The sequence below is a fragment of the Quercus lobata genome, chromosome 3 (assembly GCF_001633185.2).
Source record: "Quercus lobata isolate SW786 chromosome 3, ValleyOak3.0 Primary Assembly, whole genome shotgun sequence".
Taxonomy (NCBI): Eukaryota; Viridiplantae; Streptophyta; class Magnoliopsida; order Fagales; family Fagaceae; genus Quercus; species Quercus lobata.
Genome location: NC_044906.1, coordinates 51048108 through 51066881, shown reverse-complemented (window position 1 = coordinate 51066881; position 18774 = coordinate 51048108). Strand labels below are relative to the sequence as shown.

The following is an 18774-nucleotide window of genomic DNA, read 5'->3' as shown; positions in this document are numbered from 1 at the left end:
CTGTGACTTAGTTATACAATTACATTCAACAGTATAAATAAACTATAGTAAAATTTAGCTGTTCTTATGAGATGGCATTGTTTTTACTATCATTATCATCCAATTTATAAGGAATGTAACTAAGTTTTGGACGAGTATTAATCTGTCTGCGAAAAGGAAAGAAAGAAAAATGGAGATCAGTGCAAACCTCTGTTCCTACAAAATCAATCATGGCAAACAAACTATTGGGGCTGAAGGTCAGGTCACCACCCGGGTCATCAATCATCATAGCTCCATAAACGTGGCCCTATGAAGTAAATGTAGCAATGAATCGAATACTTGATTATTATACCAAAGACATAGAATCAAATACTTGAAGAGACACATGCGTACGGCTACCACTAAATTTTGCCGGAAAGGACCCCTTATTAACATTCCCAAGAATCATGACGGCGAGTTTCCTGGCGCAAATTACACACATTCTCTCTCTCTCTCTCTCTAGAATTTTTTTTGCTTTGATTACGATAAATATGGTTGTTAAAAACAAGTTAAGCCAAGCTTAGTTTTCACCTTCCATTAATCTCTATACAAAGGAGAGATTCATTTCAAATACATTACTCCATTTCAACTTCCATTACACAAAGTTAGAAGCCTCAAGACGTCAACTCTTATATAAAAAGTTTAGAGAAGGAAAATTAAAAATTAACACCACTAATGTATTTAACATTGGATATGCTTAAGACTAAAACAAAGTACTCCTCTTCTTTCCATTTTGTATGTAGTAAAATTCCACATTCTGGGCATGCATAGCATTGCATTGCATTGCATCTAACTTTGTGTTGTGAAACTCACATCACAGCCACAGAGCTCCAGCTTCCTTGAGAAGTGGTACCAGGGATCCATTAATGTGGGAGGCCATGACTCGGTCCATAGCACCAATTAGCTTCCCTCCAATGAAAACCACAGGCACACTGGGTGAGTTTCCAAGCAACCTCATCAATGCCCTCTCAATCTCTTTCCCTCTTGGGTCTTGGTCCAGCTCATACACTGTTGGGTTCACACCCATCCCACAGAAAAGCCTCTTCACTGCGTGGCACATGCAACAGCTACTGATGCTGAATATCACCACTGCACTCTCAGAAGCCAGCCTCACCACTCGCTCTAATGGGTCACCCATGCTCCTCACTGGCATGTAGTAACCCCATGACTCAGCCTGATGATAATGCATTGTCTAATTTGCCTTACAAAACAAACAAAGAAAGCAAAGAAAGCAAAAACGAAGGAAGTGAAGAATGAGTATTGCTATTTGCTATTGTCCACTGTCCAAGTATGTGTGATGGTGAGGGGGTTTTATATATAGGGAATGTATGAAAAGAGAGAGAGAGAGAGGGTAAAACAGAGGGTAAAACATGTAAATAAGAGGAGTTTGTCCGTTGCTGTCGCAGCGCGTGCGTAGAAGATCTCGTGGTATTTGCTTTAAAAGGATTGTTGTCTGTACTGAGAGGTGTAGACGAGGACAATATACATACTCTAAACAGTAAAAGCTATAAAGTGAGGAAGCAAAGGTATTAGGTGTCAGTTATAGAAGGCGGCTATGGAGGGTATCTGTGTAGCTAGACTGTAGACAGACCGTAGAAACTCTATTTGGGAGCATATATTATAATAATAATAATAATAAGTATATTAATAAAGCTAAATTATGAATTACACCCTCTGTTTTTTTATCAAAATTCAATTCAAAACTTTAACTTCAAATTATCCAAATAAATCCTTTAACTTTTAAGTTATTCAATTTCAATATTCTCTTAGTTTTTGTTAAAAAACATTTATAAGGGACCCTATAAATAACAACGTTTTGTTCTAACAACTTCATACTTTCGAGAGTTCCTAAATTGAATAAAATTAAAAATATATCTAAATTGAATAAAATTAAAAGTTGAAGAACTTAATTGAACCAAAATGAAACGAAATTAGTTAATTGAATTTTCATCCAAATTATAGTATACAATTTATAATTGACTTTTGTTAACGAATGCTTTAAGGATACAGGCTAAAGTGTAATTATTGCTCTATTAAGTAATATTTTTTAAAAGAGTTTCAATTAGGGGTTTGCATGGCTCGGTTGGTGCAATTATTGGGAAAATTTGCCACCGCACTTTAGGGATTGTTTCTCCCTTCTCCACCTCCACTCACACTTCTAGAGGTCGGTTCTCCAACCTCCATCATTGTGGCTTTAGGGCATTGTAGGCTTGGTTCAATTAGTTTTTCTAACCGACATACCCATAGATCGAAACTCACACGTTCACGGCCATTGATCGAAACCTAAATATTCATAACCAAAGATCAAATTCCTACGAAGAGAAAATCAAAAGTTCAAAACAACAAAGGAGGAGAGTAAGAACTAGCTAGTACCTTAACAATCTGATCAACACCTAGTTACCCACAAGGAAAAATAGCTTATTCAAAGAGCTTGGAGATGGCAATTAGATTTTGATGAGAAAGAGATGGTGTAGCAGCAGCTAGGTTAGGGTTTGTGAGAAAGAGAGTTTTCTATGAGGGGGGGGGGGTTGTCATTTCGTTTGGGAGAGAGAGAGAGAGAGAGAGAGAGATTTTGCTTGACATGTTTGACTAAGACATCAGATCCAGTCACAATATTTGACAACTAATGACCCCAAAGGCCAAAGCCCAAGCCCGTCCCTAATCAAGTAGAGAATTCTTTTGCAATTCAGCTAATATGGCCAAGCACAAACCCTACCTAGTCCAAAAAATAAAACCCACATAACAGTAGCAAACCAACCCATAATTACCAAAACCCTAGCCTCCATGGTCCACAACCTCTCTCATATTTCATTCCTATCTCTCTCGCTGCTCAACTCTAAGTTACAGAACTCACTCTCTCTCTACGTGTTTGTTAATATATATATATCGGTGTGGTTTGTTTAGCATTGAAATACACTACTAGCTCCAACGGGCATACCGCATTGGCATCTAAATTATCCACCTTCTCTGATTGCCTACTTTGATTTAGTCGGTCAGCCTGTGGAGCAATGTGGCTCAATCGATTCCAATGCGATTTGGTGCTTACACACACCTAGTTTCAACTCTATAAGGAATTGATGATAAACCCCGCTTTTGCACCCTCCAATACCAACTTGCCACATCATAATATTACAAAGTATTTAATAGAGGCTACCACACACAATCAACTCTCATGAATCCACTAAATTAATCAAAAAACTCAAACCCATCATTCTTATGAAGAACGCCTGAGCCATGAAGCCGCCAAAGACACCATTGTGTCGAATATGTTGTCGGGGTATGGATAAATGCATTGGGGTTTCCTTTTACATCAGTTTTGTTTCTCATGTTTTTCACCTAATTTGTTGTTAGTCTATACTTTTAGTCTTCACTACAAAAGCCTCATCAAGTGGACGTATAAAAGTGAAATATTTTGATATGAGTTTTGCTGTTAATATCATAATTTGCATTTTGCATTAAAGTTTTGAGTTTTATGGGCTGCCTTTCATGCTACTAGAAGTATTATTTTTCTTCTTGGGTGTTTTTTTAACTTTCATTTATTTTCTTTAGTTGTGAAATTTTTGGAGAAAACTATTAGTTTTTGAGTATCTAAGTTTCTAACTACTACTACTACTTAGGGGTGGCAAATGGGCGGGTTGGGTGTGTATTTACCCATTTATCCATTTATGACCCTTTTATATATAAATTAATTATCCATTACCATCCCAACCCATTATAAAATTCATATTCAGCAATTCAACAAGAGACTAATTTTCTTCTTGCACTTTTCTCAGCAACCAAACAAGAAACATTAGACATAATATGCAAAGCACTAAGAAGTAAAAAAACCTAACCTTTCAAACAAAAACAGCAAAAAAACCATATCAAGACACTAATTTTCTATTTCACTTTTCTCCATAACCAAATAGAGACAAAGTACCCAAAGAAAAAAAAAAAAAAAAAAAAACAGAAAACCTAAAGAAAAACTCAATCACAATGGTTTTCGTCCCTTCCTCGACTTCTTCATCCTCCACCACCTTCAGCTTTACTTCCTTCTCAACCTTCTTTGCCTTCTTCGCTTTCGGTAACTCGGTCTTCTGCAACTTAGCCACTAAGTTATCTGAGTTAACACTGGCACCTCTCTGAGCCACGCTCCGAGTCACCCACGCTGCCAACTCGGACTTCGGTTTCTCTTTCTCTTCTTCCTCAGCAACGCGTCATTTCCTAGGCGCCATTGAAGAAAAGCTTTTTGTTATCTAAGTTACTAAGAAAGACAAACTTTAGATAGAGGAAGAGGGAAAGATGTTTAGATTTTTTCTAGTTTGGTAGCTGAGAAAATGCCTAGAAAATGGAGGAGAAAATTTTTACATTAGATAGAGGAAGAGGCAGTTGGCTGTAGGCTGCAACTGCTATGATGTTTTCTTGTTTGTTAGGGTTTTTTGTTTTTTGTTTTTCTAAATATTAAACTTTAAATTTTAAATGGGTAATTGGGTACCCAGTGGTTTAACCATCAAAACCCATTTAACTGAATTATCCATTTGGGTCTTATCCATTTAACCCAAATATTTAATTGGGTTAGGTCAAGACTTATCCAAATTAAGTGGGTTTTGGGTGGGTTCATGGGTTTGGATAAAATTTGCGACCCCTACTACTACTACTAGGAGTGTTTGTTTCTCAAAGTTGGGGGTGGGAGTGCAATTGGAAACACGGGTGGCTTCTTTGGGAGGTGTCACTAGTATCAGTCGTGAAGGCTGAGTTTTTGGGTATTGATTTTATGAAATTGGCAATTAAAAGGAAATGATTGTCTGTGGCATGTCTTATTCCTTGGTTTGTGAAATGTTGATGTGGCATACTATGATTGGGGGGTGTGATCCATGGGTTTTGCAATACATCCGTATCAAATTTAGACTCATTTTAAAAATTAAAGTCAAACTATGTACAAATATTCACCCAAAAAAAAAAAACACACACACACACAACCACAATGAATTTATTCCTAACAACCAATGAATATTTAACACGTGTATTTCTTTTTTTTCAAAAAAAGTGTATTTCAGCTTATAATTGAGTATTTATTATTCTTTAACTTGTGCTCTCATAGCACACATTTAGAAAATATTTTTTACAATTTTTTATAAAATAAGAAAAATCAACTAATTTTTTTTACAATATTTTATTATTCATGAAAGTAGTATAAAAAACTCTCTTAAAATTGTTTATTATCAAGACCCTTAGAACACTAGCATTCAGGGATGCCAAAAAAGAATCTATTTTGCATCCTCAAACACTATTTTTATCTATTTTATTTACTCATTTTACAACTCACCTTATATCTCAGTTTTTATTTTTATATACAACCTAATAAAATAATATAAACTATCTAATAAAATAATAAAAAGTATTATTCTTTCTCTCTTTCCTCCCACCATCTTTTTCTTCACACAGAACCACAAAATTAAATATATATATATATATATATATTACAATCTATGAATAGTATATACAACCTTACTTTTCATAGGTTGTTAATTTTTTTAAATATACAAATTCAAATGGAGTGAATTTTTACTATCTTAAATGGTAAAATAGCAATTAAGGTGTTTATACCCAATGCTAGTGGCGGTATAGTTTTGCCTATTGATAATTGTTCATGTTTTTTTCAACCAAAATAATAAATAATAAGAATAGATGCTTTTGTTTCCCAAAAAAAAAAAAAAAAAAAATTTAAAATAGATGCTTTTGAGATTTGAAGTCTCCTGGGCTGAGACATGGAGACAGGCTTTTTACAGGAGAAGTTTTTAATAGACGGCTGTGTCCGTCCTTGATGTCGGACCCAACGACCAAACACCATAGCTTCTGACGTGACCATTACGCGCATGTTCACTGTCTCTGCCTCTTTGCATTTGGATTCTCAACGGGCGGGGCATGCATGAAATGATCAATGGGGATTGGGGGATTTGATCAATGTGTCCCTTCTCTCCTTGGGTTTGTCACTTTGACTTTCACCCATCCCATGAAAAAGTGTTATAAAGCGTGATGTTTTTGTGGAAAAGAACATCGATGGGTTTTGAATTGCTTTAAGTTTGATTATCCTTTATTTGCACACACACACACACCATTCCTTGTTGTTAACTTGGAATTCTGTAGTTTCACACAAATTTGCAATTTGCTATAACCATGTTGAAATAAGCATATAATTATTACTTCTAAGAGCATGCACAGTCGGAATTCTCATCTCATCCTATTTTACCATCCCAAAAAATCACTTTTTCAATTATACAATACCATTTTACCATACATCCAGCATCCCAATTTTTATTTTCTTATTCTACTCATTAAAATAATATATTTACACATTAAAATATATTAACCAACAAAATGCACTTCTCTCAGAAAAACCCAGAAACCATGTTCCCGAAAAGAAAAAAACCCAGAACCCACCTTGCCACCACCACACCACCGGCCAACAACCACCACCACAACCAAACTCACCACCAACAACAACCACAAGAAACAACCACCAAGAGGAAAAGAAACACAAAAAATTGCCAAAAACTACCACCACCGATCGAGGAAATTGCCAAGAAACACAAAAAATTGCCAAAAACACACCAAGAAGAAAAACCACTTCAAACCCACGCTCAAGGAAATCACTTCAAACCCACCACGCCGACTCGCCGATCTCCACAAGCCACAGATCAGCAACCCCAAGCCACCGATCAGCAAACCCAAGCCGTTGAAAATACTCTATCACCGATTTGAAACCCACACCACCGATTTGAAACCCATGCCATCACCGATCAGCAAACGCCATCACCGGTCCGTTGAAACCCAAGCCGTTGAAAATACTCTATCATCGATTTGAAACCCACGCCGTCGATTTGAAACCCACGCCATCACCGATCAGCAAACGCCATCACCGCCACGCCTTCAACGGACCTTGCTTCAACCAATAGCGAGTCAGAGAGGGAGAGAGCGTAGATGAGAAAACAAAAAGAGAGAGTTGAGAAAGAAAGAAGACGTCTCAGCCCCAGAGACAAAGAGAAAGAGAAGACAGAGGAGAGAGAGAATAAAAGTGATTAAAAAATTTATACAATAGTGCTACAATGCCATTCTATATGTAGAATGGCACTGTAGCACAATTCTAAAATTTTTTAGAATTCTTCAGTTTTATAATCCCAGCTGCTGACTCTTTTAGGCTTGAAATGCCAAAATTTCCTTAGATTTGGCATTTACAATTTCCAGTATGGATGCTCTAAGCACTAGTATTTGAGAATGCAAAAAAGTGTTTACCCACCATTTTATTTTATAATTTACCCAGCATTTTAATTTTAATTTTTATATAAAACTTATTAAAATAATATAAACTATACCAACAAATAATATAAAAATATTTGATTTCTCTCTCTTCTCTTTCCTCTCTACCTTTTTGTCTCTCTTTTCTCATTAAAATAATTTTTTTTCTTTCTTTTTTATTATTATTATTATTATTTTTGTTTACATCCTTGTGAACAATTGGTTCTCATAAATGAGAACCAACTGTTCGCAGTTGGTATAAAAAAAATAAAAACTCACCCCTGGATGTGGGTGGATTTTGGCTTATTGGTTGCTAAAATAGCAACTAGAGGGGTTTTACACTCCCAATGCTAGTACTCTAAAGATGGGGAGTGTTTTCTTCTCATAAATGGAATATCATTTCTTGGGTTTCAATTGGCTAATTCTTTTATGGTTGAGTTTAGATTTGAAATTCTCATCTATACAAAAAATTAAAAAAAAAAAAAAAAAACCATTCAAAATAAACTCCCACATTACATAGGCAACAAAATATAATCTATAAAACAAAACACATTATGGCCAATACCAACAAATAATACAAAATATTCGATATCTCTCTCTTCTCTCTTTCCTCTCTACCTTTTTGTTTCTTTCCTCATTAAAATATTTATTGTTTGTTTACATCCTTGTGAACAATTGGTTCTCATAAATGAGGGACAAAATGGGCTTCTGCCCTTTTCAGGCAAATTAATTAGCCTTTTACCCTTCTTCCCAAACTAATTAGGGAAATGTTCCTATTTTGAAACTCGACTTTCTCAAAATCTAGTTAAAAAAAAAAAAAAAATTTTGGAGCCTTATAGTGATGTTTTTAAGAATCTATAGTGACGTTTTATAACTTGACATCCATGAAATCGAGTTGTAGGCAATAAAATTGCTTATAACTCGATTTCATGGATATCAAGTTACAAAATGCCACTATAGGCCCTTAAAAACGTCACTATAGGTTCTTAAAAACCTCACTATAGGTCCTTGAAAACGTCACTATAGGACTTAACTCAATTTTGAAAAAGTCGAGTTTCAAAAGAAGGGCATTTCCCTAATTAGTTTGGGAAGAAAGGCAAAAGGCTAATTAATTTGCCCGAAAAGGGCAGAAGCCCATTTTGTCCCATAAATGAGAACTAACTGTTCACAGTTGATATAAAAAAGTAAAAACCCACTCCCGGATGTGGGTGGGTTTTGGTTTATTAGTTGCTAAAATAGTAACTGGAGGGTTTTTACACTCCCCAATGCTAGTACTCTAAAGAAGGGGAGTGTTTTCTTCTCATAAATGGAATAGCATTTCTTGGGATCAATTCGCTAATTCTTTTATGATTTAGTTTAGATTTGAAATTCTCATCTATACAAAAAATTAAACAAAATTATAAAATAAAATAAAAAAAAGCATTCAAAATAAACTCCCACATTACACAGGCAACAAAAAATATAATCTATAAAAGAAAAAACACACTATGGCCTATTCCATAAACAATAAATCTAGATATATGAGTATTTTCATTATTTTTTTATTTTTTATTTTTCAGTCGTTGAGATGACAAATTGTGAACAATAGATTATAAATTAATGTCAATGATGAGTAAATATTAGAATATGTAAATAATTTATCCTTTGATGTTCTATGAAAAAATTGTGAAAAATATTTATGTTTGCTCTATTCTAATTTTACTTTTGGAAAAATAATAGCAAATGTGTGTTAAAGTGTCAATTACAAGGTTTTGCAGTTTTGGAGTTCATTGAAAATTGTGTCCGATTAATATACGTCATTAAGATATATATTAATAATTTATTTTAGAAAATTTTTTATGAGAAATTAAAAATATTATCATAAAACCCTTGAAAATTTTACAAAATATTACTAATGTCCCATGTTTGTAGTTAATGTGTTTTCTTTATGTTGACATGTGGGTGTGGTTGAGTAGGCTACTACTCGCAGGCCGTGTGGTGTTTCTTGTTTGAAATAAGACTACTATAGTACAATATTCCCTGTTAAAATTATGCATGACGTCACATATATAAACACTGACCTTGCCAGAATGATGTCATGTCAGTATATATTGCTGTCATTTTATGAAAATTATTGCATCTAAACGTCAAGGCCTCAAGGCCAAGGGATTTTTCAATTTGAAGATGTAGGCAATTATGAAGAAACTATAATGGTGTTCTCCTTATAGCATTTCCCAATCTACGTCTGAAAATGTATACGGCACGCAATTTAGCATAGACAATAAGGTTTCAACAAATTTAAACTTTGTCGCATTTTGTTCGTCATCTTTTATGACCAACAAGACCTATACAATCTCTACTCATGACCATGCATTTCGGATTATTTTTAAGAAGCATATTTAAATAAAACTTTCTTGTGTAAATATAAAATATTTGAAAGTGGAAGTGATCATAAAACTTTATATTTATAGGGTTTTTTTTATTTGTTCCAAAGTTTATCTGAGTAAGAAATATTTTGAGAAAATGTTATTATAGAAAAATGAGTCTTGTTAACGAGTACACTTATAGCCAGGGCATCCTCAAATTTTGAAATTTTCCTTAATACATATATAATTATTTTAATGTTTTCAAAACTTAGCTTAAAAAAATAAAAGTTGACCCCTTCAAATATTTGAATTAGTCCAATGATGCTTTAAAAAAAAAATAATTGGTTTAATAGTTATAAAGATATAATTTTATTTTTCGCAATTTTTTTTATTGTATAATATGGTCTTATATCTGTTAAATATTTGATAAAATTTGGCACAAAATATGTTTGAATCTATCTTTTTCAACTCATTATGTGGCGATTAATAAGTCATTGACTTATTAAAAAGATCATGTCACTAAACATATAATTACTTACATAAAGATGGGAGTACTGTTTTCTTCTCGTAAATGGAATACCAATTTGTGGGTTTCAATTAGTTAATTCTTTTATGGTTGAGTTTAGATTCGAAAATCTCATCTATCAAAAAAAAAAAAAAAAAGATTTAATAAAATTTTTTTAAAAAAAATCATTCAAAATAAACTCCCACGTAACATAGGCAACAAAATATAATCTATAAAACAAAACACTATGGACTATTCCATAAAAAATAAATCTAAACAAACAAATATTTTCATAATTTTTTTTTTTTCATAATCATTAAGATGAAAAATTGTGAATAATAAATAATAAATTAGTTTTAGTGGTGAGTAAATGTTAGAATCAATAATTTATCCTCTAACCTATGAAAAGAAACTATGAAAACTGTTTAGGTTTGCAGTTATTCTAGCTTTATTTTTGGAAAAATAATGGTATCAAAGTGTCAATTACAAGGTTTTACCATCTTGGAGTTAATTGAAATTTTTACAAAAGATTAATAATGTCAAAAGCTTATAAGCTATTACATCAAATGCAATAAATCCTAGATATTACACTTGATTTCAATTCATAAACAGTGACTTTACCAGTGCGATGTCAGTTCAATATATATTGCTGTCATTTTATGAAAATTATTGCATTTAAACCTCAAGGCCTCAAGGGATTTTTCAATTTGAAGATGTAGGCAATTATGAAGAAACTATCATAGTGTGCAACTTAGCAATTCCCAATCTATGTCTGAAAAAGTATACGGCACTCAATTTAGCATAGCCTATAAGGTTTCAACAAATTTAAAACTTTGTCGCATTTGAAAAACAATAGGTATTCACCAATCGAATTGGATCAGAAACTCATAAATACAACGCGGTTTGCTCCTCATCTTTTATGACAAACACGACCTATACTCACTACTCATCAGTCATCATGAGTCATGACCATGCATTTCGTATTCTTTCTAAGAAGCATATATTAATTTAAGTAAAATTTTCTTGTGTGTAAGTATAAAACATATGACAGTGGAAGTGGATTCAGTGATCATCAAACTTTAAATTTAGAGGTTTCTTTATTTGTTCCAAAGTTTATCTGGATAAGAAATCTTTCAAAAAAATGTTATTATAGGAAAATGAGTCTTATTAACAAGTAAACTTACGGCATTTATTAATTGATTATTTTAATAAATTTTAATATAATTTTTATGAAAAATATAAAAAGTTATCAAAAAATAATTAATTTTTTCTTTTTCTATAAAAATTTCTTAAAAAATTGACTGAACTCCCTTAAAGCATCCATTAACCTTTTCCTAAATAATTTCATTCAACTAAGCCTAACTCTTTTAATTATTATTATTTTTATAGGTAAATAGTGGAGGAAGGGGAGGTGGGGTTTGTACCATAGGCATGAGTCATGAAACACCACAAAAGATGCCATTAGCATTGAGGTATCACTTGAATTGCCAACTAATCCTAACTTAATTAGACCTATCTTACTAGCACCTTATCATAATTTTTTTAAATTTATTTTATAAATATAGTAGATTTTTAATATAATTTAAATGGAACTTTACAAGTTACAAGACTATCTGGATAAATAAACTCCCTAAAACACCTAAAAATAAGAAAATACAAATAAAACCAAATAATTCTAATGATCTCAAATTATTATTATTATTATTATTTATATACAAGATAGAAATTCTACTCTAGTATAATCTAAGTGTATATGTGTATGAAGTTTCAACCTGAAGACCTGAACCCCAACTCTTGCTCCCCATACTCTATAAATACTTATATTTGTAGAGTGACCATCGTGCTAAGGGTGCGCGGTGGTGATCTCAAAATTTTCATTGATAATTCTTTAAGAGTAAAGAATTGTTACATTTTTTTTTTTTTTTTTTTTTGAGGAGACTATTAAGTATGACAGTTTTAAAAATATTTAGAGATATAACCTTTCCAGCATAGAACTCATCTCTTAAAACATGAAAGAGACAATTGAGTTTCACTAAAAACATGTAACTCATCTCTTGAAGAAACATGTTCAATGTTAGAAATGTTTTCCCCATTGTCCAAGAAATAAGAATCAAAAAGACTATCTCTGAAAACAAGTTTCAAATATTGTTATTTGGGTCATATTAACAGATGCCCTTAGTGCAATTGTTAATAAATTATATTAGAAAATTTTTGACATCACTTTTATGGAAAATATAAAAAACTGTCAACAAAATTAATTACTTTATCATTTTCTTATAAAATATTTATAAAAATAATTCCTAAACTAATACTCTTTGGACATTCTTTAACATTTCTCTTGTTATTATTTAGGCAAATACCTTTTTGACAAAACAAATATTATTATTTAACAAAATTGAGCTGTTATCTTTGTCCTGCAAAATATATAAGCCCAAAATTAAGATCTTTTGGGCAACCCTTCCCCTATGGATACAAATACTGGGCTGAATAAAACTCACAACAATCAAGATCCAATCCAGTTGCCCGAACAGAAGTAAAATAAATAGGACATAATAATCAATCAATTAATTTAATAAAATTAAAATATATCCATTAAATTTGAACATGTGCGCAACAAGTGGGATCAGATTTAAGCCAATTAATCGCCAATTTTGTCCATCTAATTAATTCTCTGTGCCCCCACATTAATAAACCACTGTAAAAACTAAAAGCTAGATAAGGGAATTCATACCCTGGTTATAACTTGTCTAATTAATTAAATTACTGTGCCCAGAATTAATAAACCATGTCATACTAATGAGTACCCTTATGGTAATGATTAAGAATCCATTTTAGAAAAATTTTGACACCACTTTTATAGGAAATGGAAAAAACTATCAAAATATTAAGGGAAATGCTAATGAGTGTCTTTGGGCACTAGTTAAGAATCCAGTTAAAGAAAGTTTTTATGGGAAAAGGAAAAAAAAAAAAAAAAAAAGAAGGAAAATGCTAACGAGTGCCCTTAGGGTACTGGTTAATAATCCATATAAAGAAAGTTTTTATGGGAAATGAAAAAAAAGTAATTAATATTTTGACAGCTTTTTTCATTTCCCATAAAGTGGTATCAAAACTTTCCTAAAGTGGATTATTAATGAGTGCCCTAAGGGCACTCGTTAGCAAACCCAAAAAAAATTAATATTTTGACAGTTTTTTTCATTTCTCATAAAAGTGAAGTTAAAACTTTCCTAAAATGGATTGTAAACTTTTTGATACCAAATATTAATAACTTTTTCTTTAGCATAACCCAAATATTAATTACTTTTTTTTCTTTTCCCATAAAAAAATTTCTTTAAATAGATTGTTAACTATTGTTCTAATAGTGTATTTATTTGAAGATGAAATAGGATAAATAGAAAACTTTGTAGGAGAAAAAATTGAAAAGGGTGTTACTTGGTAAGATGGGAGGGAGAGGAAATTTTTTAGTGGGGTTCAGGCATTTTTCACCCGGGTCCACCTAAAACTTGTCTCTCCGAAGAGCAAACAGTGAGAGAAGTTTGATGGATAAATAACAAAATTGAAGTTTGTGGATAGATAACAAAATTGCCCATTGCACTAATTTCGTCTAGTTGCCATGGAATTTTTTTTTTGTTTTTTTTTTTTTCGGCTTGCTCTCCCAGATGTTTTCTCCTTTTAAGGCATTTATTATTATTATTATTATTATTATTATTATTATTATTATTTTCATTACCTGGGAACGTTGCCTACCTTCTTCTTTTATTCTTTTTTTTTTTTTATTCTTTTTTTCTTTTGATTTCCTGGGCCTTACGTGATGTTACGTTTTTTTTTTTTTTTTTTAATTAGACGTGATTTTTTTCTGGACATAATTTTTATTGTTTAATAAATTTGGTGATTGCCTTTTTTTTTTTTTTTTAATTGTTTGTCACTTTTTTATTTTAATTGTGCATCATTCTTTAACAAGGGTATATGAGTAAATTTAAATAAATTTACTTTTCCTATCCCTCTATTTTTTCACTCCCAACCAAACAAAAATGAGATAAATTAAAATATTTTCTATCTTCCCAATTTTTCACCCCTCCAACTAAAGGCATTTGTTAGCATTTCTTAAAAACTAAATAAGGGAATTTATAATCTGGTTGTAATTTGTCCAGTTAATTAATTCTCTGTGCCCAGCATTGATAAACCACGGAAAAAACTAATAAACTAAATAACGGAAAGAAAATGTTAACAAATACTCTAAATACATTGGTCTAAGAATTATTTTTAGAAATATTTTATGGAAATATAATAAAACAATTAATTTTGTTGATAACTTTTTATATTTTACATAAAAATAGTTTGTCAAAATTTTTTTATTATAATTTATTAATAATTATCCTAAGCCAAAGGCACCAATTAACATTACTGAAATTTATAATTTATCCGTTCAATTAATTAATTCTCTGAGCTCTGCATTAATAAACCATGGTAAAAAAAGAAAAAAAAAAAAAAAAAATAGAGGAATTTATACCCTGGTTATTTGTCCACCTAATGAGTGACAAAGTGGCAGTTACTGTAGTAAAAAAAGGCAAGGCGTGGCCTGCAGCTGCAGCACTGTCTGAGTTGGGCGGCGAGAATGGTAGCGCCGAATATCGGCGAAATATGGGGATTTGATTCTAGTTGGACCGGCAAGATCGGGTAGGTACGACCATACACACCAACTTTCTAGCTGTCAAAGTCTGTATCTGTGTTTCGGGATTGGGATGAAAACATGAGGGGGCCTTTCTGAGTTTTGTCTTTCTTTTAACGGTGTTTGAGCATGGAACTAAATCTTCTTCTATGTACATTCACAAGATCCGGATCCAATGCTCGGTCACTGTCCTAGAGACACAAGCTTGTTCAGTTCAACTGCTTCTGTCCTAACCTTTAAGCAGACTACATCCTCGTGTTAGATAATGTCCCCTCCTCCCACTCCTTCTTCTTTTCTTTTGTTTTTGTTTTTGTTTGATATATATAAATATATATATATATATATATATATATATAAAGTGGTTTTTCAATGTTTGAATTGTGTAGTTAAATGATTAAATTTACTATATTCCAATAGTTTAAACTTTTAAAAGAATTGGTAATTTAACATGATATCAGAGTAAGAAATTTCAAGTTCATTTCCTGCGAAGAAGAGTATTAAAATTGTATGGTTAAATGTTTGAATTTATCATATCCAATAGTTTAAGTTTTTGAGACAATCAATAATTTAACACTTAGTTTTTTTATGAAACTATTCCCTTTTTTTAACTAAGTAGTAATGAAACATTCCGAAATTTTTTTGAACCAATAATGTGTTGTGAATGGAATTTGGAATCTCTAAGCATGCATTACATTTGTTAAGTCCGTTAAACCAATCACTTGAGTGCCTCTAAATAGATGTATCATATTTTTGTTGATCTTATAAAAATATAACATATTTATTTTGATTTATTTTTGGAGAAAAAAATAATTTTTTTTTAATGATTCGTTAGGGTAGTTATAATAGGATTTTCCTAAAAAACAAAAGGTTAGTTATAATAGGAGGTGGAATTAAACTTTGAATGTCTTAGAAATGCTAGAAGATGTCAATTAATTAAGTTACAAGGCTCTTAGTAAAATAATAATAATAATAATAATAATAATAATAATGATGATGATGATATTGTTGCATACTTAATGTAATCCCTAAATATGCTCCATTTTTATTTTGGATAAGTTTAAATTTTAGCTTATTTAATTAATTTCTAGGGCAAGAAAAAAAAAATCGCTTATTTTTCCATTAAATTCTTCTTTATAAGAAGAACTAAGATTCAAATAAGCTTACAGTGGGGCACAAGAATTTAGGTAAGGTAAGTGTGCCACGTGTCGTGTCCATGGCCAAAGAGCCCATTATCGTAACGAGGAGGCCACACGCTCGGACAGTAAGGCCACGTTAGTGGCACATTGTCAGAGGAGGTCCTGCTATTGAGAAAAGGCTTCGGAGAAGGAGTTAGCTTTGACATGATTGAAGGGATGGTGGCTACCTCCATATTCAATGCATCCCACCAAACCCCCTAGCTACATTTATGTGGAGAAGACTCCTAAACAATGTTGCCTTGGCCGCTGCAACACATAAAAGGTTTGGGAAGGTGTTTGATGGAACAAGCACTTAAGTGGTGGACTGGGCAATCAATAAATGGAGGGTTAAGATCACTTGAAGGGACCTATATAATAGGAGAGACCCTCCAAAGGAGAGGGGAAGGAAATCTATGGAGAAAACACTGTAGTATTAAGAAAAGGAATTGTATTCAAATCCAAGAGAAATATATTCAAAAACTACTCTCCTTGGACATTATCGAGGAATAATTTCTATGCATCACATTTGCCTATTCATTATTTTTCCTTACTCTCTTACCATCTTTGGCCCATTAATGGCATCGTCACTTCATTAAAGCCTAACTTTTCAACCCACTCTTTACAAATTTATTGTATTGGGCTCTTTGAGCCTTAATCCATTCATCTTTCGGACCAAAGGATTAGAGCCCGCATGTCCTCTGGACATATCGGACCTATAGGGCCAAGGCTGTGATTCTTCTGAAGACTGGATTCCCAACGTTGAAGACTAGCTTATTCACTCCAAACAACAATGACAACCTACTAGAAAAGAGCCTGGACCTAGTTGAGGAGCAGAGAGAAAACACCATGGTTCAATTAGCATATTACCAACAAAAACTCAAGCAAGGGTATGACTCTAGTGTGAAGTTAAGACCGTTGAACTTAGGAGACCTAGTTTTGAGGAAGGTGGTGGGCACTTCAAAAAACCCAGCATGGGGGAAATTAGGGCCCAATTGGGAAGAGTCGTACTGTATCACCTCGGTAGCAGGCGTAGAAGCATACTTCCTAGAAGATCTAGACGAAAAAGTTGTACTGCGACCTTGGAATATAAATAACCTACGAATGTACTATTATTAATGAAAGGCAGCTTTGCCATATTTTCATTTATAATATTATGTGTTGCGTCTATTGCTTGTTTGAATATTAAATAGAATCTCGATTATACCTGGCTCATCGGACCACATACCTTGGGTAAATTAATATTCTTGATTATATTTCTAAGTGTTAAACAGAACCTTGGTCATGCTTGGCTCCTCAGACCACATGTCTTGAGTAAATTAACACTCTTTAGTATTTTTCTGAATATTAAACAGAACCTCGGTTATGCTTGGCTCCTTGGACCATATACCTTGGGTAAATTAATATTATTGATTATTTTTCTAAGTATTAAACAGAACCTTGGTCATGCTTAGCTCCTCAGATCACATGCCTTGGGTAAATTAACACTCTCAAGTATTTATCTAAGTATTAAATAGAACATTGGTCATGCCTGGCTCATCGGACCACATGCCTTGGGTAAATTAATACTTCACATTATTTGTAAGTGTTAAATAGAACCTTGACCTTGCCTGACTCTTCAGACCACATGCCTTGGGTAAATTAACACTCTCCAGTATTTTTCTAAGTGTTAAACAGAACTTTGACCATGCCTGGCTCCTTAGACCACATGTCTTAACTAAATTAACACTCTTTAGTGTTTCTCTAAATATTAAATAAGAACCTTGGTTACAACTGATTCCTTGGACCACATGCCCTGGGTAAAGTGATATTCTCATTATTTATCTAAGTGTTATGTTTCTCTTTAAAAACTTAGACCCCCCTTGTTGATTGCATAGTTTTCAGTACTAGTACATAGCCATTCTTCTCATTGTTTATATGCATTTAATTCATTTGAATTAGTAACAATTCAGTATTGTTAGCTTTTGTTAAAATCTAGGTATTCACCCTTAAAGGCATCATCAATCTCAAGTCTCATCAGAGGGCAAAACGATAACTACACCAATCATAGATAAATATTGCAAAGAAAATAAAGATTCATGAAGCAAAAATTGATATCTTTTCATTAAACAAAAGAAAAGAGGTACATTATAAACAGTGGCAAACTGCCATAAAAAAGAAAAAAGAGAAAAGTAAAGGAAAAGGATCCTAAAACTACGCCTTGGCTCGAGAAGGGTCATCTTTGGGATCAGCATCCTTGGCCTTGGAGACAGCATCCTTGATCATGAGAGCAGCCTTGGTACCCTTGGCCTTTAGCAGGGGCTTGAACTCCTTGCCCTTGCCCTTGTCCTCAGGCCGAGGACCATCCTAGTCAGCTTCCTTGGCCTTGGCCACCTCAGCCTCTTGACCTTGGTCACCAGCCTTGCTAGGCCCTTTAAAGACTTCAAAAGGAGGAAGAGAGGCCTGGGTGGTGGAAGGTTGCTCAGAGGGGGGAAGGGCAAGAGCAGCAAGAGGAAGGGCAAGAGCAGCAGGAGGAAGGAGCACCGTTGGAACTTCTCGGATGTCCTCTGGGTAGAAGATGTTCTCAGCATTCCTCCACTCGAAGGCAGTAGGGACTCTTACTTGGTTGAGCGCCTCTGCCCACACCTCCTTGAAGTAGTCCCTACACACCTCTGCCAACTCTTCTGCCTGTTGGATCTCAGTTTCTTGCACCCTATGGTCATAGGATGCCTACTCCAAAGTCTCAGCAACTTCCTTTGCCATCCAAGCTACTTCCTTGGCCCTCTACAGCTCTACCTTCAGCTCTAAGACCAG

The 18774-nt window shown here is 33.2% G+C and overlaps 1 protein-coding gene across 1 annotated transcript; it reads right to left on the bottom strand.

Annotated features, from left to right (window-relative positions):
* Positions 1-537: 537 nt before the first annotated feature.
* LOC115982116 (glutaredoxin-C1-like) lies at positions 538-1298 on the bottom strand. Its single transcript, XM_031104635.1, has one exon. It carries the CDS (start codon positions 1205-1207, stop codon positions 833-835), a length of 375 nt encoding a protein of 124 aa, XP_030960495.1. The 5' UTR covers positions 1208-1298; the 3' UTR covers positions 538-832.
* Between the last annotated feature and the right edge of the window lie 17476 nt (positions 1299-18774).